The sequence below is a fragment of the Chrysemys picta genome, chromosome 21 (assembly GCF_011386835.1).
Source record: "Chrysemys picta bellii isolate R12L10 chromosome 21, ASM1138683v2, whole genome shotgun sequence".
NCBI classification, from domain to species: Eukaryota; Metazoa; Chordata; order Testudines; family Emydidae; genus Chrysemys; species Chrysemys picta.
In genome coordinates, this window is record NC_088811.1 from 18,135,132 (window position 1) to 18,160,475 (window position 25,344).

The 25,344-nt window shown below is 53.4% G+C and overlaps 1 protein-coding gene across 4 annotated transcripts in view; it reads right to left on the reverse strand.

The window, feature by feature from the left end:
- Positions 1-1,955: 1,955 nt before the first annotated feature.
- Positions 1,956-25,344, reverse strand: part of PLEKHM2 (pleckstrin homology and RUN domain containing M2) — a 56,991-nt gene continuing 33,602 nt past the window's right edge. For 2 of the 4 annotated variants that reach the window (XM_065575303.1, XM_065575305.1), the window contains 13 exons: positions 19,882-20,116; positions 13,625-14,389; positions 12,780-12,849; positions 12,193-12,283; positions 11,684-11,748; positions 11,057-11,145; positions 9,960-10,092; positions 9,269-9,459; positions 8,410-8,475; positions 6,077-6,236; positions 4,765-4,944; positions 4,557-4,673; positions 1,956-3,700 (listed from right to left, as the gene is read on the reverse strand). In XM_065575303.1, the coding sequence (XP_065431375.1) occupies positions 3,563-3,700; positions 4,557-4,673; positions 4,765-4,944; positions 6,077-6,236; positions 8,410-8,475; positions 9,269-9,459; positions 9,960-10,092; positions 11,057-11,145; positions 11,684-11,748; positions 12,193-12,283; positions 12,780-12,849; positions 13,625-14,389; positions 19,882-20,116 (2,300 nt within the window). In that variant the 3' untranslated portion in view covers positions 1,956-3,562. Of the gene's footprint in view, positions 3,701-4,556; positions 4,674-4,764; positions 4,945-6,076; positions 6,237-8,409; positions 8,476-9,268; positions 9,460-9,959; positions 10,093-11,056; positions 11,146-11,683; positions 11,749-12,192; positions 12,284-12,779; positions 12,850-13,624; positions 14,390-19,881; positions 20,117-24,877; positions 24,938-25,344 lie in introns of all 4 variants that reach the window. The other 2 variants (XM_065575302.1, XM_065575304.1) reach the window with 2 other exon arrangements.

The following is a 25,344-nucleotide window of genomic DNA, read 5'->3' on the forward strand; positions in this document are numbered from 1 at the left end:
CCCCCATCCCTCCCAGCCTCCTGCCCCCAGTGAATCCTCGACACGGCCCACAGAGCAGTCAGACAAACACGGAACCCCCTCAAAGACACCGTCAGTGACTGCATAACCCAGAATCAGGGCTGGGCACTGGGGTCAGGGGTCTGACCCCCAAAATCAGAGAGGGGGCCCTTCTCTCTCACCTTTCATAGCCACCCTCCCAGGAGTCAGGATGGAAAGGGTTAATCTGGGATGAGGTGACAGGCGTGACAATGTTACCGTAGTGCCCCTGGTGGTCAGCGGGGAGCAATGGCCCACACCTGGGGAAGACGGGCGGGGAACACTGGGAGCTCCAAACACCCCTTAACCAGGCAGACTGGGGGTGATCAAAGGGTCCAGATCAATTCCCCTTTCCCTTCTTGCCAGAGGGAGGGACGTGTCTCGTCAGTACGTCTCTGCTGAGCGTATGTCTCTCTCTGGGGGACGGAACGTCTCCCCCATCACCACAGTATCTGGGCACCTCACAATCTCAAATGTATTTATCCCCTCAGCCCCCCTGGGAGGCAGGGCAGGGCAGGGCAATTATTATTAAGGCCCAGGTCATCAAAGGTATTTAGGCACCTAACTTCCACGGAAATCACCGGTGCCTAAATACATCTGAGGATCTGGGCCCAAGTGACTGGCCGAAGGCCACACGGTGAGTCTGTGGCAGAGCAGGGACTCAAACCCAGGTCCTAAACTAAAGCCCCACCAGCCAGGGCCACCCTGCTCTACCCCCCCGGAGTAGAGCAAGCTCAGGAGCACAGACCAGCAGTCACTGGAGCAGGTGCCAATTGCATGGTACAAGAGAGTCCGGACCCTGAGCTGTCGCCAGGCCCAAATGAAACAGGAATCTGGACAGACGGAGGGAGTGTAATTGGGTGAAGGTTAATCTGCAATATGAGAGGAACGAGGGCCAATTTGCAACGTCTGTGCAATCCAAAGTGAGCTGCCAGTGCTCGTGCTCTGAGAAGAGGTTAAACGCCTGTCTCATAAAACCACCCAAAGCAAAACACGCGGCTGGATTCAGGGAAATCTGTTACCCCTTCGCCCAGGGCGCTAACGCAGCGCAGTGATTCTCTCAGGGGCTGGGCCAGAGATTGGCACAACAAATAGGATCAGTGGGGGGGAAGGAGAGGAGAAAAATAACCAATAAAAGGGAATTTCTCCCCACACCCAGCCAGTTGGATGTATCTAGCGCTGCACCTAGGCCATAGCTACTGGCCAGGCTGTAATGCTTGTTAGCCAATCGCCAAAGCACATTAACTCACATGACCAACGTTTGCTCTTGGGCTTGCTTCACCTTAGGCCGAGCGAGGGTCAAACACGGCAGAAGCGTCTATGGAGCTGTCAATCCATTGGCAATGTTACAACACACCCAGAAGGTCTAGTCCAAGGCCTGCTCTCCCAGTAGGTCAGGAGTGTGATTGTTTTTCCAGTACAACCCCTCGTGCGAACCTAGGTGCCTTCTACCCGGTCAGCGGGTGCCCCTTTCTGCATGGGAACCGTGGTACCAGAAGAAAGCACCTTACACTGACAGACCTACATGCCCCCCAGGGGAGTGCTAGCACTTTAACTATACATAGGTCTAGGACGCTGGGCAACAATCTAGCGCAGACACAGCCTAGGTCAGGCCCAGGGGAGCCCAGCTAAACACAGTAACAGGAGGCAGGGATTTTTCTTTTCAAGACTCGTGTGGCTCAAGGTCTCCTCCAGTTTCCATCTGTGAGCAGAGCCCTTCACGGCAAACTGTCCGTCTTCAACACCCCACTGCTCGGTTCTGAAAGCCCTTCATTCCTCCCAGCAATGGGGCCAGCCTCAGACCCCAGACTGTCTGTGATCCTGGCCCATAGATTACCAATGATGGTTTAGAGCGAGCCACAGAGGAAAACCAACGAGAGAATTCCAGCTAGCCAGACGTCAGCAGGGCAGACACCGAGTTACCAATGAGTATTTATTCTGGGGCAGAGGAAGCAGATGTATATACACGTACATTCAGTCACATAGTTCACCTCCTGGAAAAAAGGCCCCATGAATATATATTACATTAGGTCTCCCAACTTATTAAAAAAATCCCAAAACAAATAAAAACCCCAAACCATTCTCCATAGTGGATAATTGCTCTTACCTTACATGGCCCCAGATCATAGGGATTTGCTTTTGCACACAGAGGGTTAATAGATCCCTTCCCCCCCCTCCAATATTTGTACTACCGCTCTCAACGTTGAGATTTGCAAAGCAATCCAGGAGATTTAGACACATGTTCCAGTTAAACGAATGGAAGGCGTTTGTCTAAATCCTCCAGAATACTCTGAAATTCTCAATCCCCATGTGTCTAAATCTCTCTGCTCCTCCCACATTAGATTGCCTGGATTTGCTTCAATATTTCCCACACACTCCCCCTCGCCTTTGTCAAACTCCTAACAACTCCAGCAGCAGCCACTGGGCAAGTGGGGGGAAGAGAGAGGGGCCTACATACCAACGGCCAACATCTCTGATGCTGAACACGCTGCTTGTGCTTCCAGAAGAGGGTTAATTTTGGATCAAACACAACGCTGTGCTCCAGCTTCTCCCGTTCTCTCCCCTTTTAGACATCAGATCAGACCCAGGAACCCACGACCGCAGCCCAAAAACGGAGCCAGCCCAAGTGCAACTTCTTCCATGCGAGCTACATCTTTGTTTCTCGCTGCGGCTTTGTAGGGCTGCGATGGGACAGGTTATGTGCCCTGGGCAGAGATCGATTAACACCAGAGAGATCTCCTGGGCAGAGAAGACCCAGCACATGCAGGTCACAAACGGTCAAGGAGAGGCATGGGGGGGGATGGGAGGTGAAGCAGTGCGTTAGTTTGCGATTGTATTAGCAAGGATAAAACATGCGCAGCAGTTATTTAGTGTTCCAGTCTCACCACATTTACAACCTAACGTGTTCTAAAATGAACAACTAGTCAGTACAAGCGCTCGGACCCAGCCTGGTGCCCAATGATGCAACGAGCGAACACCCTGCCCTGCCCCACCCCTCCCTCATTAATATTAGGTTATTATTCCTTTAAAGAGAGAGTCACTTGCCCGGAGGCAGCTGGGTGATGGAGAAGGGCCTGGACCCGGCCAGAGTCTCTGCAAGGCCCTCTGCACAAAGAACTTGATGCAGGTGTCCACGCATGGTGGCTGATCTAGATGAAGCTCCCCCATCTCCACGCTGTGGGCCTGGTACCGTATGGTCCCGCTGCCACGCAGCAGAGAAGCGACGTACCATGGTGCAGCGCGAAGGCTTCCGTTCAACAAGCACAACTCCGCCATTGCAACCGCTGAGAGGCAGCGCTCGGCCGATCCAGGATATCCGCACATACGTTCCCAGCTAGAGGGACAGCACTGGGAACCCCGGGCTTGCAGCGAGTGCAAACACTGCCAAGGAGAACGTAAGCTTGTTTGCTAAAGAGAGTCCGCCGGCCTGCACCGGGAAAGGGACAAGACTGCCCCGCAGAGTTAGTGTCGGGGTGGGTAGGTTAGTTTGTGCCTCTTATAACGTGGGGTTGTGTCTTTCCCTCTGTTAACACCAGGGGTCCCGGGAGGCCCGGCCACGGCACAGGCTGTCGCTGCGCTGCCAGGCGCTGCGGATCAGGCTCAAGGCATCCTCGCATTTCTTCTTGACTGAGGCTTCTTGGATAGCCTTGTGCCGGAGATCGACCTGGAACACGCAGAGCCACAGGTCACTGCCGCTGAGTGGCGGAGATTGTAACACGGCAAGGGGCCCCGGGGGTTACTGCCCAGGATGTGGGCGGCACGTGGCCGTTTGAGGAACCTGCCACCACCACGAACCGCTTTGGCTCTACAGACGAACTAGCGTCTGGGAAAGAGCAGGACTAACAGCACTGGCAGAGTGGGGGATGGGTTATGTCACGGTTAGCCTCCCCCCACGCTCTCCTGACGCCTCTCCCGCCTGCCCTGCAGCCCTCCCGGCTATTCCAGTCTTCACCCCAATGCCCCTCACTCTTGACCTGTGGCACTCCCCACACCCCAGCTCTGCTGATACCCCGCAGTCCTGCCCCACAGCCCCCACTGTTATCCCTGGACAGAGCCTGTCTTGAGCAGACACTAGATGGTGTAAATCAGTGTCCAATTCCCACTGGACCCAGGACACACATCACAGCTGACTTGTCTCCAATGCAGGCTGTGAGCTGCAGACTCCAGGGAGGATCCCCAGCGGTGGGTACCGCCCATTGCTCCCCTGGGCACACCACTCGCTTGCTGCCCCCTCAGCAGGCACACAGCTCTCCCCACGGCCACCAAACCCGACCCGCAGAAGGCAGGAATGGGGGCTATGTTGACCCAGCATGCTAAGTGGAGTTTTGCTGCTCTCCCGCCCTAAGCAAGGAGGCCAAGAGTCTGAACCCAACCCAGCTGTAGGCCAATGCAGGCCGACCTCTGCAAGGCCAGAGAGCCACACCCCTTCCCTGAATCGGGCCTCCTAACCCAGCTAGGGATGCAGGAACAGGCAGCTCACCCTGCGAACAATGAGCTGGTGCTGCCTTGGGCCTGTTTACCTGGTAGATATTTCTCCACACGGTGCTCAGCACCACGAGGAACCTCTCCAGTTCCGTAGTGCAACTAAAGTACAGGACCCAGGGGGGCAGGAACTGGTGACGGTCCTGAGCAAACTCCTAAACGCCAACAGAGAGGCACAGCAGTTACTTACTGGAGCCAGCTCCCCTCCCGTACGCCAGTCAGGCCCACACACGCGCCCACACTCACTATTATACAGTACTCCTTGCCGGCTTCCGTGGAGACAGTGGCCACGTCCGGCAGCTCCACGGTGGCGAGCGAGCGGAAGAAGCTCGTCTGGCAGTCCTCGTGGCAGGTGAAGGCCTTCTCGTCGGTTATGACAAGGCAGCAGGGGATGCAGGGCGTAGGGACCACGCCCTGGGGGATAACCTGGTGGGAGGGTAAACCATGAGAACCAGTCACCCTTCTGGCTGCAGGCCACAATTCTCCGCTTCTCATCCAGCCCTAACGTATGTGCAGAGGTCTCTCTCCGGACACTGCTGTGTGCGCCTGAGATAGAAGCCACTCCCAGGCCCAGACTGACTTCAATGGAGCCACACTGATCTACGCAGCGGAGGATCTTGCCCTGCCATTGGCCCGTTCTCCAAGATCCTACTCCAGGTCGCCTCTGCAGCTTCAAATCCTGGGCCGTGCACAAAGCCCTGCCTCACTATTTATCTTAAGGATCCCTTGAGAGCTGCCCCTTTGGTCCAGTCACAGAGGCCCTACAAAGGACAGAGCTCAGATGCTCTGGGGAGGGGCTGGCCAAGTGGCTGAACAGACAGGTGTGCTTCGAAGCCAGTGCTGCTCTGTTGGCTGAGGGGGAAGCAGTGGTTGATTCACCAGCTGCTTCCTTGCCCCAGAGTCTGAGCCCCCAGCCTCTCCTGAGCCTTCCCGGCAGGGTCACTTTACAAACCGGGGACCGAGGACCAAGCACTGCCCCTGAGTCACTTCCCGGCAGAGTCACTTTACAAACCAGGGACCGAGGACCAAACACTGCCCCAGAGTCACTTCCCGGCAGGGTCACTTTACAAACCAGGGACCGAGGACCAAACACTGCCCCAGAGTCACTTCCCGGCAGGGTCACGTTACAAACCGGGGACCGAGGACCAAGCACTGCCCCAGAGTCACTTCCCGGCAGGGTCACTTTACAAACCGGGGACCGAGGACCAGGCACTGCCCCAATATGGAAAGTGACCCCAGAGGATTCTGCTTCAGAATTATCAGCTACAATCAGGGGGGTTCCAACAAACCCCCAGGGAGGGGGCCGGAGAGCCTGGCTCCTTTACACATGGGATGGATGTGAAGCAGATGGACAAAACTGTGTGTAATTTAGAGATGACGATGATGCTGGACCGCAGGCCCCCCCGCACCTCTTGCACGCTAACTGCGGAGTACTACACAAAGGTTTCATTGGCTGGCAGGTTTCCATTCAGGGTCAGGAAAACGGCTCATGGCCTGGCACGATGCAAAGTGGCCTCGTGCCGCACACAGATCAGCGAGCGCATGGGGAGCTGCTCACCCCTTTGGAGACGGCCTGGCACAAGTATTGCATCCAGTCTGCCATCTCCTCTTCGTTCTCGGCGCTGAGCTCCAGGGAAGGGCGGTCGGTCAGGATCACCTGGAAGGAGTGGGGGCGATCTGTGGTGTTCGATCGCCGGCACCCGCCACACTGCTCCCCCCTGAAAGGATCAGAGAGCAGAGATCAGAGATCAGAGACGACCACAAGGTAGGAGAGCAAAGGGCCCAGATCCACCGTGCATCTGGGCAGACTGCTCCAGGGAGGGCAGGACGTGCCCCAACATCACCAGCTGTTAAACCTGGTTTATGCTCAGGCAAATGCTCCTCTCACAGGCTGAGGCTTCTCACCTTCCATCAGCCAGAGGACCCCTCGTGTGCGGTGATTCTGGGTTTCGTTCTGCCCCTTCCCGCACTCCAGCGCACGCGAGACGCCACTGGAAGTGACCGGGGGGTGTTAGGGGCTGTGCTGATTTTTAGCTCTGACGTACGGCTCCTGATCTTGGCCTTGTCGATTCCTAGCTTCCCCAGTGTCTGGCCAAAACTGGGGCCTGGCCAATGACAAGCTGGAGGAAGCTCGGACTGGAGTGGATGGAGGGAATGTCAGTTGGGGGTGGCGGGGTGGATGTACCATTGCAGCACTTGTTGCCCAAGAACAGGGGCTCTCAAACTGGGGGTCAGGACCCCTCAGGGGGTCGTGAGGTTATTATGGGGGGGGGGTGGGTTGCGAGCTATCACCCTCCACCACAAACCCCGCTTTGCCTCCAGCATTTATAATGGTATTAAATATATTTAAAAGTGTTTGTAATGTATAAGGGGGGTCACACTCAGAGGCTTGCTGTGTGAAAGGGGTCACCAGTATAAAAGTCTGAGAACCCCTGCCCAAGAAGCTCCCAATCCCAGGGTAATTATAACCCTCCGACAGCTCGCAGCGGCGACTAGGCCTGCTTTGGGCCGTCTCTAGGTAGCTCAGAGTCTGCGGCATCCCGTGGTGTTGCTGGTCTCACCATCACCCCAGACCTTTGCCACCTCCCGTTGGGCTAGCGTAACACCCTCTGGTCAGCTCAGTGCTCGGTGAAACAAGTCCCGGTGAGTCCGGCACCCCCGGGCCCTGCGGGCAGCACTGGGTCTCCCAGGTGCAAGTCGACGTGTTGGTTCTAATCACTATGGTCTAGAAACCTGGCTTCTGGGTTTGCTGTGCACTGCGGACAGCCTGATGTATTTCATTTGGGTCAGACCCCAGGGTCTTGGGTGTGTAAAACAGGCAGGACATAAACAAGCCTCCAGTCCCATGCTCTACTGTCAGAGGACGGTAGTCCTGCCATGACCAGCCCTTAAAGCACACAGCATTGCTAACGGGAATACTCTGCTCTCAGATACGGGTTGGGGCTCGCCCGGATTTCACAGGCACCTGTGCACATGCTTAGGCCTAAAACTTCAAACAATAACCCACTTTCGATAAAGGGGGAAACCGAGGCACTGACTAAGCGACTTCTTCAAGGTTACAAAAGAGTCGGTGGCAGAGCTAGGAATGGAACCCAGGAGTCCTGACTCCCAGATCCCTACCAATTTTGACTTAACACAGAAAGAGAAAAGTTTCTGCCGTGTTGTATTTCAGCCAGGTCTCAGCAGAGAGCGACGGATCTCTGCACCCTGGGATCACTGCTAACAGCCTGCCAACGGCTGGGGAATTCCTGTCTAGTTATCCCCAGCAGACGTATCCTTCAAATGATCTTAGCGCTGGACGAACAGTCCTGGGAGGTGGATGGAGTCACACATCCACATGCACAGTGCAACTGGCCTCATCTTCCCCAGCTTATGTCCCTCTGCCCCGACCTGCAGGGACGTAGGGGGAGGAGGGGGAGTCCAGTCTCCATGGCTCATTCACCCTTCGGCCGGAGGCTGTCTGTAATGGTAGTCTCTGATGTGGAACACAGACCCTGCACAGTAGGGACTGGCCTGACTCCCAACTTATTTCACACAGGGCCAAATGCCCTCAGGTATCACTGACTTTCTATCCCTGCTGCTGGTGAACTACAGGTGCAAGGCTCTGGCTCTCATTATCAATCATCCAAGACCATCCACGCTCTCCGCTTCAGGTTAAATGGGGGCTGCTGCCTTCTCCTGGTGAGAGACACTGGGAGGTGCAGAGATGTCACAGATGTACTTAGTGTACACATCCCTTCCAGTAGACAAAGACACCCTAGCTCACTCCACAGGTCAGTTCTAATGAGACCAAGTGACACCATCAGCTGCCTACGGCAGGTATAACTTCAGTAGGGAGAGGAACATTGCTACAGTACTGCACCACAGCTAACATGCTTAATGGCCACTTACCCCATGTTCACGGAGAGCAGAGGGATAATGTCAGTGCGGTCTGGATACTGGTATAAGATCCCATTGCTGCTGATTGGAAACACAAGACGACGTAGATAACTCAGCTAGCGCCGCCTGACCAGCACCACAAACCTCCCCACGCTTTAGCCCAGCAGCGGTCATAGAAACTTCCCTCCCGACTAGACACTGGATTCCTGCTGCTAGCACAGCACAGGCTGTGACGGGACTGGGCCGCACGATGCTATGACAGGCTGGCTGTAGCCGGACCGTGTCCCTGAGCTAAGGAAGGACAGGTCAGCTCTGCACCTGGATACAGTCTCGATCAGGGGACTTTATCCTGGGCTTCAGGACAATCGGATCCATGATCTGTGGGGTTCTCTCTCTCTCTAGCTATCATGGTACGACATTAACATTTCCGTCAAGTGCAGGCTGGCCCAGGGCTAAGCTCCCAGGGCTGCTGCTGTGAACGACCAGGACTGGACTCAAGTCCCAGCTCTGGCTCTGCCCTGAGGGGGTCACTTGGCTTTACTGGAGCAGAAACAATAGTGGGCTCCAAACAACACCCGATCTAGCAGCTGCGGGGGAGATCTGAAGGGGTGAGGGGTGTGGAGAAGGCCCACTCCTGCTCCTGGATAAAAATTAGCCTTATACTATGGTGCCAATCTGCTAAGGTCAATAAGGGCTGATGGTCGCGATGGGCGTTCTGGTGTCTTTCCATCCTGAACTCGCCCGGGGTGTCCAGGCCCCCCTAGACAAGGCCGTACCAGGCAATGAGACTTCCCCACTGCACTGCCTTCCCTCAGCGCTTCACACCCCAGACCTGTCAGCGCACCCCTGTAAACGCAGCCCCAGCTCCCACCTGAGTACCACAAAGCAGGTCTTCCAGTGCTCCTTGCCCAGGTATGAGGTCCCAGCCTTGTAATGCAGGATGCCTTCTTTAGTGACCGAGTTCTCAGGAGACGTGTAAAGAGAGGGGGCCGGTCCCAATGCCTCATCCATGGGGTCCTCCCAGTGAACGAGGCCATAGAAGCGCACGAGCACATCGGAAGCCTGGGAGAGACAGACAGGCAGACCGAGCAAAGTGTTACCAATCTCTCAGGCCTAACAGCAACGGGGCTAATCCCAGGGACAGCGGCAGGGGAGCCCGTACTGCAGGAATCACATCTCCAGGACGGGCCGAGAGCCTTAAGGGCCTGGACAGAAAAGGATCAGGCAGCAAGTCAGAGAATCGCTCCTGTCAGGGACTACATGGCACACGGCTTAATACAACACAGAGCACTTTCCACTGGAGCGTCTCCACACGGTTCCTAACAACTCTGCAGGACCCCGCTGCTGAAACTGCAGCCACCTCTGGGGTGGTGTGGAGCAGCGAACAGACTACAACAGGGACAGGCGGCGAGGACTGATCTGCACAGATCGGTTAATGCCTGTGGGAAGAGGGCACTGCAGAGCAGAGCGCAGGAGAGAAGCCCCTCTCCGCAGAAGGTGCGTTGGGAAGAAGAGACGTCAGTGAAGAAAAGATTTCAAGATACCCCTAATTCCCACCTCACCTCGCACTTTGACTCTTGGGCCACAAACTTGGCCAGCGCCAGCTTCTCCATAGTGGCGTCGGTGAGGATACTGGGGTACGGTGGCTCTCGGCAGCCTTTGACCATGGCTGACTTCAAGGAGACCAGGAAGAACCTGGGGGAGGGGAGAATGGAGATCTTCGCTGAGGTCACAGGTCACAAGGAGAGCTGGGATCCTGCAATCAGGTCCACAGGGGCAGACCCACGCCCCCTACCCATATCGCAGGGGGGTTCACCCTACACGGATCCAACTGCAGGGTGGGGGCCCAAAGGCGCTAAAGGGTCTTGATAGAAAGTAAGAGTCCAAGGAAATGGAAGCTTTGAAGCTGCTGGGAAGGAGTCCGAGAATGCTCCTCTCAGGGCCCTGAACTTACAAAGCCCTGTTGAAGTAACACACTGGGAAGGAAAACAGAGAACACGTCAGGGGGCTTTGGAGAGAGCTGTCCAGAGTGCTGCCTAAGAACTCACATAGGGCCTAAAGAGTCCAAGAGGGCACAAGCCACCTTCTCCCTGGCCCAACATGGTGAGAGCAGAGCTGCAGATTTGCCAGTGAATTCAAAACCCGACAATTTGTCCTCATCCCTGTTCTGTTTGGGGCCAGTCAGTCACAGCCTGATCATGGGGGGGAAGGCTGATGTCAAACCTTTCTTCTGCAATAAGAACGGGCAAAGCCATTCACAGCAAAACACGGTCACCCACCGGTGGGTCTTGGGAACCAAACACAGCAAGCGTGCAAAAATAATTCGAGAGGGATTTAAAGCAGCAGGCCCTGCAGACAGCACCACATGTCAACCAGCAGAGGGAGCATTTTGCAACTTTTAATGCAAGCAAAGTCAAACCGTTTGTGGGGCTAAATTGTGGTAGTTACATCAACCCTCCAACCTGAGCAACAGCCCTGGACTTTTAAACAGCAACGAGAGAGAGCGATGATGAGATCCAGCCCTCCCCAAACGCTACCCTTAACTAGAATCACTTGCATTTGCTTCACAAGCAATTTCACAGCTGTAAGGGACGTGGCCGACAAACAGGCCCAGGCACATGGAAAGATCAACCCGTCTGCGCACTCCAGTCTCGCTTACTCTGTAAGGGCCACATCGGCGGTGTCCAGCAGGAACTGCTTCCGACGGTTGGTGCAAACCAACGTCACGGTCTGCTGATCCAGGCCAACCTGCCGTGGTAACACACAATTAGGGAGGCTTGGGGGATGGGAGACAAGGCTTTGGAAAGGCCCCCCCCATGTGCCCTGGAAAGGCCGATGTACTACCAGCTAAAAGCCATAGGGGGAGCCAGCAGCGGGGGCTGTGTCGGAGCCCCCAAGTGATAGACCAACAGCTGGGATGGATGATGTTGGCAGGTACAGGTGGCACCAGAGGGCTGGGGCGGCAAAGGCGCTTCCCTCTGCACCCCCAGTTAGGTCGCCGGCATTGAAGCTGCAAACCTCCCGGCCATGGAAGATTCGCTCTTCAGCGTCCTCCAACAGCTCCTGACTCCATCGGGAATTGCTGCTTCCGAGTGGCACAAAGCCCCTCTTGGTACCTCTGTGATGCTCTCCCGTCCCACCAGCGAGAGAAGGAGGGACAGAGCCCGGGACTGGAAAAGCCAAGCAAAACAAGAGGCGTTTCCCTGCACATCTCCTCTGCTTTCCCCGGCGCACTGCTGCGAGCGACAGGCCTGGATGAGCTGCTGTGAGCTCAGCCTGGACTCACCGAGATGTAGTCTAGCTCATTGTACGAAACGGTCTCCTCCACCAAGTACGGCTTTTCCGCTGCTCCTAGCACAGGACACAGGACAGGGGTATGAGCAGGTGGGGAGGACACTCCCAAAACGCAGGAGAGATTCGCCCAGATCTCGCCCACCGCCTAGCAGCAGGAGTTCAGTCTGCAGAACTAGCAGCCCAGGGATTCTGAGGAGCAGGAGGAGGGGATCTGAGCTTCCAGGGGCCAGGAGGAGTGTCCCTGGCAGCCTAGCTGGTGAGGCACAGTGCCTGTCACCTAAGCAGGCCTGCACCTCTCTGGTTCCCCCAACAGCTGAGACGTAGCATTACGAATGTCCTGGAGCCAGCTGGTTGTGTATGAACCTGTGGGGCAGGTGGCCCTTTCCATAGGGGTATGTACTCCACACGCCACCCTCCCAATACATCTACAGGTAAACCCCCTGCTGGCCTCCATGGTGCCTCCTGGGATGGTAATTCAGAGAGGCCACTGGGATGGGATACCTTTCCGGATCAGGTAAACGTAACAGTCCGTTAGCAGGACATAGAGTAGCTGAAGATTCCCCTCCATGTGCCCGGTGCTCATTCGGATCATCTGTGAGAAGAGGAGAGATGCCTCGTAAAGAACAGAGCTCCCAGCTCGCGGTTAACCAGGGCCACAATTCCACCTCCACGGTGCACAGCTACGAGCTTCGGGATCTGGGCAGCACGCGGTGCCTCCAACATGGCTAACGTGCACTTTGGTTCTCTAGCCCAGATGAGACCCACCCGAGGAATAACCGTGTCCCCGGACTGCGCCACAGCCTTCGAAATGCCCCGGTCTATGGCATGGCTCCGGGGCATGGTCAGGTCTCACCTACTCCACAAGGCAGACGTGATATAACTGGGCCATGCACTGATGATATTACTGAACCCAGCACCACAGCAGCTTTCCTAGTGTAGATGGGACCTGCCGGACAGACAAGGAATACATACGGAGAGGAACCCACCGGTTCCCAGATGCCAATGCCTCCTTCTCAGCCTTCAGTCAATAACCCACATTCGGCACCACAGCTCCTGCCAGGAGTTTGCCTTCACGTGGCCAGACTTACCCTGAACAGCTGTTCCTCATTCTCCCGGAAGACATGGATCATCAGCAGCAATAGATGGTTGTTATCCACCCTGAGTGAGGAGAGAAGTGGGAAAGAGGGTTTGATGTGCAGGGAGACATGTCTCAGGGGCTCCGAGTGCAGCCCAGAGATGCAGTGGTGGACGCTATCAGGTCCCAGCATGCAGTGGGATGACGAGGTCGCACTGCAAGCTCTGGAGTCTTGGGGTGGCCTCAGCTCTGAACCTGCCACTCACTTGCGAGCTGCATCTGTGGCCACTGTGCCAAGGGCCAGCAGGGGATGTGGCCATATGGCCACCCACTGGAGCAGTTGAATATACAGAGTAAGGCAGCTATTCTTGCCCCCCCTTCCCCCCAGTCCTACCTCCTGCGCCCCGCCCCCAGCCTAGCCTGCACTCCCAGGAAGGGCCTGCCTTCCCAGAGGGGAAACCTGGGGCTACATGGGTGGGCAGTGCCTCCCCTGCTTTATGGGTTGCTCTGTTCAGTTCATATCAAGGCCTCCATCCCTGCCCTAGGCACCCTAGTCAATCATTTAAACACCCCAATCCCAGCACCCAGACAAAGCCAATGGCAAACTCCAGCTAAAACGAGCCAACTCTTACAGAAACCCCCAATTCCACCCTGCCCGAAAATCACCCCTGATTCCCAGCTCTTTCAGACCAAGGAGGGGAGCAAACGGTCTCGCACCCAGCTTCTCTTCTTGCCCATGGAGGGGAAACTTTATCCTGAGAGCCATTTCCCCACGTTGCTGCTTGCCGGGTCCCGCCCAAAGATCCTCAGAGCCGGAGCCGGGCTGCTGCAGAGATACCCCCTCCCGCTCCGCCTTACCTGAACTCCGACGGATGGGCCATTTCCGACGGGCTGCCCTGCCCCTCCTCCACCCCAGAGTCATCAGCGCTGCTCAGAGAGGGACTGGGCTGGTCTCCTTTCAGCCTGCTGAGTGCCTCCGTGTGGCCAGTTTCCATTTCGCTGGCTTGGGTTTTATCTGCCGCCTCCTGAGCGTCCTCTACCGCCCCAGCCGTTTCTCCCTCTCCTCCTTCTTCCTCTTGTCCAGCAGTCTCAGGGCTACCAGGAACATGTGGCGGTTGGCCAGCCCCTGCAGGGTCATGGTCGCCACCACTTGGCACAGGAGAGTTTGGACTCTCAACGGTAAAGCGGTAGAAGTCCATGGGGGTCGAAATCCCCTCGCTATAGCTGCCAGAGGGCGGCCCATCCGGGGTCTCCCCTGGCGTGCCAGTCCGAAAGGACTGATCGGGGGGCTCGACGGGGCAGTTCCAGCCACTGGGGTCCAGCTGCCCGTTCAGTCTGTCGATCACTTTGCTGAGTGGCTGCCCCACGCTCTCCATGGAGGTGTCCTTCATCTCTGGGATCCGCAGGCCCAGTTGGCTCAGGGTCGAGTGCTTGCTGCTCTCTCCTGGCCTCTCCTGGCCCTCTGGAGAGGGCGGCCTGCTGTCTGTCTTCAGCTCAGCTCCTTCGCTCAGTCTGTTTGGGCCACCATCCCCGTCAGCCTGCGTGGCACTGGGGGCAGGGGGGGTCACCATTTCCTCCAATTTCACCTTCTTTTTCTTGCCGGTTTTCTTCTTTTTAGCTAATCTGCAAGGGGAGAAACCTGCACTGATGTTACCAGAGCCTAACCGTGCCCTCTGTGCCCATGGGCGGGAACCCTGGACTCCCTGGGTCTCCCTCTTGAGCACCGGGTTATTCCTCATACGCGCAGGGTAGTTTTTCTACTAATCAGAGGATTCGGATGCACTCAATGGGCTAGAGGAGAAAAGCCCAGGGGGGTATTTTCAGAGCTGAACAGGACGGCACTCAAAAGACCCAGCATTTAATCAGATTCAGATGCACATGCACAGCACCTTTCATCCAAGAACCACACTGCCCTCTGCTGCCATTAACTGAAGCTGCACAACACTCCTGTCAGCTTGGAAGTATTAGTCCCTGCTACAGATGGGGAAACGGAGGCAGAAAGGTTACGTGACTTGCCCAAGGACACTAGGTGAGAGTCAGTGGCAGAAAGAATCCAAGTCTCTCGACTCTCGTTCGTCCTGTTCTAAGCACTGGACTTCCCTGCCTCTGGCAAGCCCATCTGACTTCTTGCAGCCTCTCTACTTGCGTTCAAAATATTCCCTGTCTCCATGCCAGGCCTCTCAAGAAAGGCAGAAAATGCGACATTCTTCGGGACCAGTGTTCTGATAAGGGAGAGGGTTTAATTCCCCATCACTCTGAGCCATCTCCAGTTCAAAGCAGCTTCTTTCATGCCCTCCACTGGCAGCGGGAGGTACCATGAGCTGACACTGAGCAAAACTGACAAGGACTTTGAATGGTCTCAAATCCACTGGCCAAAACCATGGCAATTAGATCTGGTTTCCAGTTTATGGAGTCAGGTTTCAGAGGGGCAGCCATGTTAGTCTGTATCAGCAAAAACAACGAGGAGTCCTTGTGGCACCTTAGAGACTAACAAATTTATTTGCGCATAAGCTTTCGTGGGCTAAAACCCACTGCATCAGATGCATGGAGCGGAAAATACAGTAGGCCTGTATAAATATACAGCACATGAAAAGACGGGAGTTGCCTTACCATGTGGGGTCAGTGCTAACGAAGCCAATTCAAGTAGGGTGGATGTGGCCCATCCACCCTAATTGAAGGCCAACGGCATATTGGGCTGCTTTAGTAGGAGCATTGACAGCAGATCGAGGGAAGTGATTATTCCCCTCTATTCGACACTGGTGAGGCCACATCTGGAGTATTGTGTCCAGTTTTGGTCCCCCCACTACAGAAGGGATGTGGACAAATTGGAGAGAGTCCAGTGGAGGGCAACGAAAATGATTGGAGGCTGGGGCACATGACTTATGAGGAGAGGCTGAGGGAACTGGGGTTATTTAGTCTGTAGAAGAGAAGAGTGAGGGGGGATTTGATAGCAGCCTTCAATGACCTGAAGGGGGGTTCCAAAGAGGAGCTCGGCTCGGCTGTTCTCAGTGGTGGCAGATGACAGAACAAGAAGCAATGATCTCAAGCTACAGTGGGGGAGGTCAGATATTAGGAAAACCTATTTCACTAGGAGGGTGGTGAAGCACTGGAATGGGTTACCTAGGGAGGTGGTGGAATCTCCATCTTTAGAGGTTTTTAAGGCCCGGCTTGACAAAGCCCTGGCTGGGATGATTTAGTTGGGGTTGGTCCTGCTTTGAGCAGGGGGTTGGACTAGATGACCCCCTGAGGACTCTTCCAACCCTAATCTTCTATGATTCCCAACAGTTGACAAGAAGGGGTGAATATCAGAGGGAAAATTACTTTTTGTAGCGCTAACGAGGCCAATTCAATCAGGGTGGATGTGGCTTCTTGTCAACTGCTGAGAATGGGCCACATCCATCCTCAGTGAATTGGCCTCGTTAGCACTGACCCCGCACTCGGTAAGGCAACTCCCATCTTTTCACGTGCTGTGTATTTATACGTCCCTACTGTATTTTCCACTCCATGCATCTGGTGAAGTGGGTTTTAGCCCACGAAAGCTTATGCCCAAATAAAATTTGTTAGTCTCTAAGGCAGGGGTGGGCAAACTTTTTGGCCCTAGGGCCACATCAGGTACAGAAATTGTATGGAGAGCCGGGTAGGGAAGGCTGGGGGAGGCTATGCCTCCCCAAACAGCGAGGCGTGGCTTGGCCCCAGCCCTCCGGAACCCCCACCCCCATCCAACGTCCCCCTGCTCCCCACCCCTGACTACCCCCTGGGACTCCTGCATCCAGTCCAAACACCCCTGCTCTCTGCCCCCGACCATCCTCCTGGGACGCCCGTCCCCAATCCAATCCCCCCTACTCCCCACCCCCTGGATCCCCGCCCCTATCCAACCCTCCCTGTTCTCCCCGCCCCATGTTACCTGTAGGGTGGGGGGAAAGAGGGACTCGGTCCCTTCCCTGTGCGTTTCCCCTGCTCGTTTGACTGCTCTCCCTGGCAGTCGGGCAGGGCTCACTCCCTGTCTGGGCTTGGCTGCTGGGGACAGGGGCCAAATATGCTAGGGGTGGAGGGAGGCCCTGGCTTGCTCTGCCCCTGTCCCTGGCAGCAGGACCCAGGCCCCTTGACTGCACCCCTGCAATCCCTCCTGTTTCTCGCCTCTCCCCGGAACTCCCCCTGCTCCCCGCCCCCTGACTGCGCCGCCCTGGAGCACTAGGTCTGGCGGCGCTATAGCCGTGCCGCCCGGCCGGAGTTGCAGCCACGCTGCCCAAGCGCTGGGGGAACTGTGACTGCGAGGGAGGCAGGGGAGCAGAAGGGGAGGGGCCAGGAGCTAGGCTCCGCCCCACTCACCGCGCTGCCTGGGGAGTTGGGCTGGCTCCGCCACAAGCCAGTCCTGACCCCGCTCTCTGGCAGGAGCTCGGGGGCCAGAGGGAAGGGTCCTGCGGGCCGGATGTGGCCCGTGGGCCGTCATTTGCCCCCCTTTGTTCTAAGGTGCCAATTTATGGAGGAAATTCAACATAAATGTCGAGTGCCTCTAGCTGCCAGTAGAGGGAGCAGTAAACCCACCACACTGATCCTTTTTCTAGTTATAGACACTCTGAGCGCTGTGGTTCCCATACAAATGTGGAAGGTGGCGTTCTGGGTGCTCATGCCACAGCCATGAACAGGCTCAAAGTCAGGGTTGCGGCTAGTAAGGGCCAGAACTCCTATTATCCTGTTCCCACTGGCTGGGTGCTGAGCGTAGGGCGGTTCCCCAGAGAAAGCAGGATGCAATCCGCATCCTGCTCACTGGTCTCCCAGCATTGGAGAAAGCCTGGCAGGTCAGAAGCCGCAGCTGTGAGACCACTGCCCTTTCCCCAGCTGTCAGGGAGCTGGACATGCACCAGGTTGGGACACCGCAGGCTGAGCAGGGGCAAGAGACTTCTGGGGAGACCCCAGGGTATTACTGCAAGGGGGGGTTAGTGGTTCAGTAGGGGCACCCTCCCCTTCAGTCTGCTCTCAATCAATGCCCTCGTTGGGCTCTTGGAAGTATTGACTTTCTGATGAGAAACGCAACAGAGGTCCTGTGATCACTGGAGAGCCCGCGGCACTTGCTGTGTGCCAGGAGCGTCACTTGGGGGTTGCTCTGGAGAGAGGCACTATCAAACAGTGACAGCCCAACAAAGAAAATAACAGAACACCATTAGCTGTCACCTTCAGCCCCCAACTAAAACCTCTCCAGCGCATCATCAGAGATCTACAACCTAGCCTGAAAGATGATCCTTTACTCTCACAGATCTTGGGAGACAGACCTGTCCTCGCTTACAGACAACCTCCCAACCTAAAGCAAATACTCACCAGCAACCACACATCACTGAACAAAACCACTGACCCAGGAACCTATCCATGTAACAAAGCCCGATGCCAACTCTGTCCACATATCTATTCAAGTGACATCATCATAGGACCTAATCACATCAGCCATACCATCAGGGGCTCGTTCACCTGCACATCTACCAATGTGATATATGCCATCATGTGCCAGCAATGCCCCTCTGCCATGTACATTGGCCAAACCGGACAGTCTCTACACAAAAGAATTAATGGACACAAATCTGGAATCATCACATCAGGAATCATAATACTCAAAAACCAGTGGGAGAACACTTTAACCTGTCTGGTCATTCAATGACAGACCTGCGGGTGGCTATATTACAACAGAAAAACTTCAAAAACAGACTCCAACGAGAGACTGCTGAGCTGGAATTGATATGCAAACTAGACACAATCAACTCAGGATTGAATAAGGACTGGGAATGGCTGAGCCATTACAAACATTGAATCTATCTCCCCTTGTAAGTATTCTCAAACTTCTTATCAAACTGTCTGTACTGGGCTATCTTGATTATCACTTCAAAAGTTTTTTTTCTCTTAATTAATTGGCCTCTCAGAGTTGGTAAGACAACTCCCACCTGTTTATGCTCTCTGTATGTGTGTATATATATATATATATATCTCCTCAATATATGTTCCACTCTATATGCATCCGAAGAAGTGGGCTGTAGTCCACGAAAGCTTATGCTCTAATAAATTTGTTAGTCTCTAAGGTGCCACAAGTACTCCTGTTCTTTTTGCGGATACAGACTAACACGGCTGCTACTCTGAAATCCCCCATCAGACAGTCACAGGCCAAGAAAGCAATACAGGCCTGCAGATTTAAAGGATAAATGTTTAAAACAACATGTGGCTTCTCTGCTGATGATACATTGTCAGGCACGGGTGCGTCTAGAGCCAGCCAGCTGTCCCGGGGCCTGAGGAACGAGATCTGCTGGTGCCTAGAAATAGACAGCTCTCACCAGGTGGACTTTCCTAGCTACAGGTCAGGCTGTGCCAAGGCCGCCCTGCACACGGCCTCTTCATCAGCCTACCAAGGGGGCGGCATAGACCCAGCCTCCACCGACTGATGTCCTCCATGGGGTTTGTTTCTAGGCTGGTCAGGCATCTCGAGGCCATCGGGGAACAGGGCTGGCAGCCTTGAGTGAAGGAATGACTCAGCTGATGCCGTTAGCAGGAGGAGGAGGGGGGAGACCTGGAAGGTTCAGATCCTGCACCAGGAAACAGCTGCTATGCACCAAGCTAAATGCAGGGTGCTGTGCTGAGGGTAATACGGGGGATATACCTGCGATGGGCAGCGGGAATAAAAAGGGGCTAATACGTATGAAATCAGTATGAAAAGGATTGTTTTCTTAGTGCCAGCCCCGCATGCTTGGGGATCAGAAAGTCAGTGCCAGGGGACCACAACTGTGGCTCTTATTTGACGATATTTCATTCTGCTCCCCATGCTATAGCATCAGGTTCTTAGCATTCGAAGGCCGGATTTTCAAGAGACCTCTGCATGTGGCACTTCCCATTGAGAACCCTGGAGAAACGCTGCCTTGTCCCGCACTGAGACCAATGGGCCTTGATGGGTGCTGAGCACGTTGGAAAGTCTGGCCCTGGAGGTATGAAACAAGAACCCAGAATCTCTACCTGCCAGGCTCCCACTTCCAGCAATAACCCCCCCTGTGGTCCAAGTGAGAGCACATGGCATACGCCAGCTCCCTCCCACAACTAGCTTGCAGACCCCTCTCCTTGTGTTTGGGAGGCATGGCACCAACCTGATGACTTCCAGCTCCGTGCCGCTCTCCAGCTGGTCCGTGCCTTCCGTCGTGGTGTCCATCCGCTCCAGGGAGGCGGTGTGCGCAGGGGTGGTTTCGGTGGAGGACAGCACTTCAGCCTTCTCCTCGTTGAAGGGGTTGTAGCGTTGGGTCGGACTCTTCACGGAAGCCTTGCCGCCGTTCAGATCAGAGGCCAAGGAGTGCGGGCAGCTGAGAGTGTCTGTTAGGTCTCCATCTGGGAAAGAGGAGAGGGGGAAAAAACCAGGATCCCAGTCAGCTGCTATTACGGGAGCAGGAATTCCCCACTGAGCTTCTGGACCTGGACAGAGCGAGGCTGCACGCATGGCGCTCAATGCGGACTCTGAAAGGTCCTGGCCAGAGCACCGCTTGGGTATAAACTATCCAGTAGACTTGCTAATCAAACTGCTCATTAAGAATCAGCATTTGGGAGTCTCCTGCAGGCAGCGGGCACGCAGTAGCGAGAGGGCATCTGTGGGGCAGGCAGGAGAGAGCCCAGCGCCACAGACGGAACCAGTATCAATCGACCTTTCCCAGCAAATGCAAAGTAATGCCTGAAAACAGAAGTTTAATGTTCGGACTGTGACTGTCCAGGCAGCCTTCGAACAGGATCACAGTCTGATGGGAGCTCCTGGTACAGGAGGGCCTGTCCGCACCGGTACATCACAGGCAGGCAATAGAGAAAATCAGACCTCAGTTCCATTGTGCTCCTCAGGAAACGGCAGCTGCCTGCAGGAGGCTCAGAAACGCCCACTGGACACTGGGGGACGCAACCTGCAGACACTGGAATCAGAGGCTGGTTTTGCCTGACCAAGGTGCCACTTGCCTCTAGCCTCAACGGGCTCAGAACTCGTGTGCAGTGGGGGGAGGGGCATGCAAACATACACAGGCAGTGCTGGAGAAGTGCAAAGCTTCCCTCACAAGTTGGGTGTGTGTGAGAGGGAGACCTGAATAGCATCAATGAATTACACTGATTTCTTCAGGCCCAAGCCACCGCTGTTCTCTGAGCTGCCATGCAGGGATGGCAGGGGCCAAAGGAGCTGTTGTGGATTGAGTATCTTGCATTGCTCAACACGACCATCCCTGCTTATGGAGCGACACTGACTGGGGCCAAGACTGATGTGACCAACCTTAACTGGCTGGGAGCACAGTAACTGCAACACAGGGCCAACCAGTAAAGAAATTATCCTTCTGTTCTTATAGGTCTGGTGATATAAGACCCCTAGAAAGAAGAGCTTCATTAAACTTCACCAAGTTTCTGATGAGAAATCAGAGAAATAGTTCAGAGAAACTATCCGAGCAGAGGCGGCCAGTTCTCCACTAAGGGGTAGCGATGGATTTAGTTGCCTTTTCCCTATGGAGCTCAGGTTACATTAATGCTCAGACTCCCTTTGCCAGGAGCTCTCTGCTTTGGAAAGAGAAGTTCTGAGATTGCAGCGGACGGACCGTTACAGCAGATGCTACTTTTCTCCTGGTAGACAATAAAGAGAGGAGCCTGAGGTGTGGGCAGAGAACTACATCACTCACCCAGCAGCAAGAGAGAAGAAACGACACCGAGAACAAAAAAGTCTTAGTACAACCGGCTGGGCCGATGTTAGTGGTAATGGACAGAAGATACTGATTTGTGGACTCATGCAATTCTCGCTCAGGGTTATCGGTCCACAAAATCAAGCCAGGTAAAGGAACATTACCATGCCCTTTAGACAGATATTCTCAGGCCACATAAGAATCTATCAATGTTCCTGCAAGCAGGGATATTAAGAAAATGTTAGCAGGAAATTAATTTCAGATTCATGATCACGGGTGTTTGCAGTGAAAGCCACAATCTAAAGCGTTGGGCTCAGCCAATCAAGAAACAGAAACAACAGCCTGCTACACGTAACAGAATTAAGAGACTCTGTCCAGTAATGTACACTTGACAGGTAGGTTTTGCATTAGGAAAACAAACAGGTTTTTATAAAATCCAATGTTAAGAGATGGTTTGTGAATATGAATTTCGAAACAGTGTTTTTGTTGAAATTTAAACATTGCCCTGTCATATCAGTGACAGATCTGAAACCACAGTGAAAGTGAAACTGACTAGATGCAAAAGTGAAACTGACTGGTCTATTTTCACCATCCAAATTGAGTAAAACAGAAAAATGAAATGACTTTTTAAGTTCTATTTCCATTTCAGCCACTTAATTTGTTATCTTTATTACCAATAAGGTTATTTGGTTTTGTCTAAAATACAGGGTTTATTCTGACAGGGTCCATTTAAATGGGGAAGGGTGAAGGGAGGGGTACAAATTCTTAACTGTTTGATTTTTGTGTATATGATTAGAAATCCATTTAGTAAGCTAAGGTAGGAGAGAAGGGTCTTTTTGATGCAAGCAAGGTTATTGCAGGGAGGTCTGATCAGTACTGCAAAATCGGATCCTTATGATTTAGGGCCGGGGTGAAAGTAACTTAAAGGACTTACCGGTATGGCCGGAGTCCTGAGCGGGGGTGTGGCCTCAACCGGAAGAGGCGGGGCCTCAACCGGAAGAGGCGTGACCTTTCAAAATTTAAAGGCCCTGGGGCTCCGGCTGTGGCTGGGAGCCCCAGGGCTTTTAAATCACCCCAGAGCTACCAGCTGCAGAGGCGGCTGGGAGCCCCGGGGCTCAGGGGTGAATTAAAGGGCCCGGGGCTCCGGCCACCGCATAGCTCCGGGCCCTTTAAATCACCGCAGGAACCCGGCTGCCAGAACTCCGGCGGGGATTTAAAGGGCCCGGGGCTCCCCACAGCGGCTGGCGCCCTGGGCCCTTTAAATCACCGCCGTGGAAGCCGGTCCAGTCCGGCACGGCGTACTGGCTCTTGCCGGTACGCCGTACCATACTGCACCGGCTTACTTTCACCTCTGTTTAGGGCCCAACCTTGCAATCTGACCCCCATGGGTGGCTCCATGCCCCCAAGGATCAGACTGCACAGCTGGGGTTGTGTTATAGTGGCATGAATGGAAATTGCTCATAGAAGCAGCACAGATCTTGCACAGTAAGGAGGATTAAACCACAGCCCACACAACAACACAGACTATTAAGTAGCCCATTGTTTCTTATTTTAAAAATGAAATTAATATTCTCTGCGTTTTCAAAATGTATTTACAAGTTTAAGGAACAAACACCATTGTTATATTGGTATGAAACACTAGAATTAATCACAACCTCTCAACAGCCAATCAGGCTTGTCATAAGATGACACCCTGGATGCTGCCTGACTGGGGGCAGGGAGGAAAGGGGGGGAATGACACGACAATAATAACTGATAATACGTACAGCACCTACTACACCCCCATTAAACACCAACACCAAAGCCAGCAACCAGGAGTGCTGTCCAATATCCCCTGTCCAGCAATCCACAGCTGCATCAAACCTAATTTCTTCCATCCATGGTAACCAAAGGGCCCAATCAAAACATTATGGCTAAAGAAAGCTCCCAGCCTCTCTAGCAGGAGCTGCTGTGGGTAGAGGTGGGGGAACATTGGCTTTTGGGGAGATCACAGTTCCAGGACCCCTCGGGAGGAAGTGCTGGAGGGAACAGTGGCTGTGAGGAAACACATACAGATTATTTAATTCCACTCTTTCCAGGAATGGTCAGAATAGCAGACGCTGTTAGTACCCTGGCTGCAGAGAACTCCAGAGCTAGGCCAAACCCTGTGTTAACGGCATGTGACTGCAACAGGAAAAGGTTCAGTGGTTTTGTGTTTTCGGCTACTCAGAATGTGCTCTGAAAACCAAAGAGTGTCTTTTGTGCTTGGAGAGAGAGAGAAAGTTTATAGAGAGGAGAGAACGTTAGAAACCAAAGGCCATCGTAATGGAATTCAAGCAGATCTTTACCAAAATGCTGTATGAGGTACTGGTTTGATGATGATAATACAAAACAATTTCAGCTGAAGGAATCTATCAAGCTTTTAGGTAGAAATGACAGAAAATATATACGTATATTTCCTCCGTGGGTAAAGAAGACAGATTTCCTAATCCAATTATATATGAACAATACACAGAGCTGTCTAGTCGTGTCTTTATGTGAGTGGAGATGATGTATTCCAGGCAGAGGAAGTAGAATAGATTCCTATAAAATGGAGATGTGCCCTTTACTCTAAGAAATAGAGATTGCTGACAGCCAGGGCTAAAAAGGGGAGCAATGACCAAACGAAATAAGGTCATTATGGCTTTGATAGATATTTTAACCCAAGAGGGAAGCCTAAGTCAAGGCCTGTGAAGGGGAGAAAAAAAAACACTTAAAAATGAACAAAAATTCTATTAAAAGTAGAATTCCATCAGAAGCCATTTTCAATATCCTGTTGGGCAATTTATGAATGTAGATCTCTTGCAATATCCAGGCACACATCTGCTCATCAACACATCTGCTCTTTACCACATGAAGGAAATATAGAGCTGTATATTGAGAAGGAACGCTTTGGTACTTTAGTTTATAAATACCTGATACATTTGGGATGTTCCCTGATCACTGTGTGTCAGTTTCATGGCAGGAGTAATTTAACAGGTTTCTTTATTAGTCCGGTAAAAAGATTCCCTTATTAATCCAGCTCCCATAATATATTAGATAGTCATTTTATTAAACAAATCCAATTTCACTTGATAGAAACTTCAGCTACAAATGACCATCGGTCAGACACGTATGCCAGGTGCAAGTGACACATTAATCAGAATCAGGAGAAACAGTCACAACGTTCTGTGACGTATAGTAATGTCAGAATCTCTGTGGAGCGCTCAGTAACTGGAGGGAAACCTCACACACGAGCATACAGAGTAGGTGACACAGAGCTCCAACTCTGTGGTCAGAAGATCCATTCAACACAGAGCTTGTTTCTGCTGCTACAGAATTCCATCAAGATTAGAATATTCGTTCTTATTTAAAAAAATCAATTGCATGCAGCAAGCTTGCTATGGAAAGGATGCAGAAGAGATAAACATGGTAACAGATGACTATGTCCCACCTTCCCAGGCTGAGCTGGGTATGGACGGCACTGCGGGAAAGACATCTCCAAAATCATAATCTATAAAAATGAGGGATAAAACGGAGGATTAGAAACACAAGTAGTCAGGAGGGATGGGGGACATGGGGAGCATGTGAACAGTGAGGGGTAAACAAAATAATCATCTGAAAAGAATGAGAAACTGGTTAAGAAACATGTATGTAAAAGGAAGTCAGCCTTACTAATTACCGTTGTTTGTATTAAAGTAGCTTCTAAGGCCCCCCGATAGAGATCGGGGCCCCATTATGCTAGGGGTTGTAAAGTTAACATTGGAAAACGGATGATTGGTGTAGCATACCTAAAGGCATGTGCACTGGGCTGGGGGCCAGGAATTCCAACCCCAGCTCCACCAATGACTTGAGGGATCAGCTTGGTGATTACTTACCCTCTCTGTGCCTCAGTTTCCCCACATACACTTGCCTCCCAGA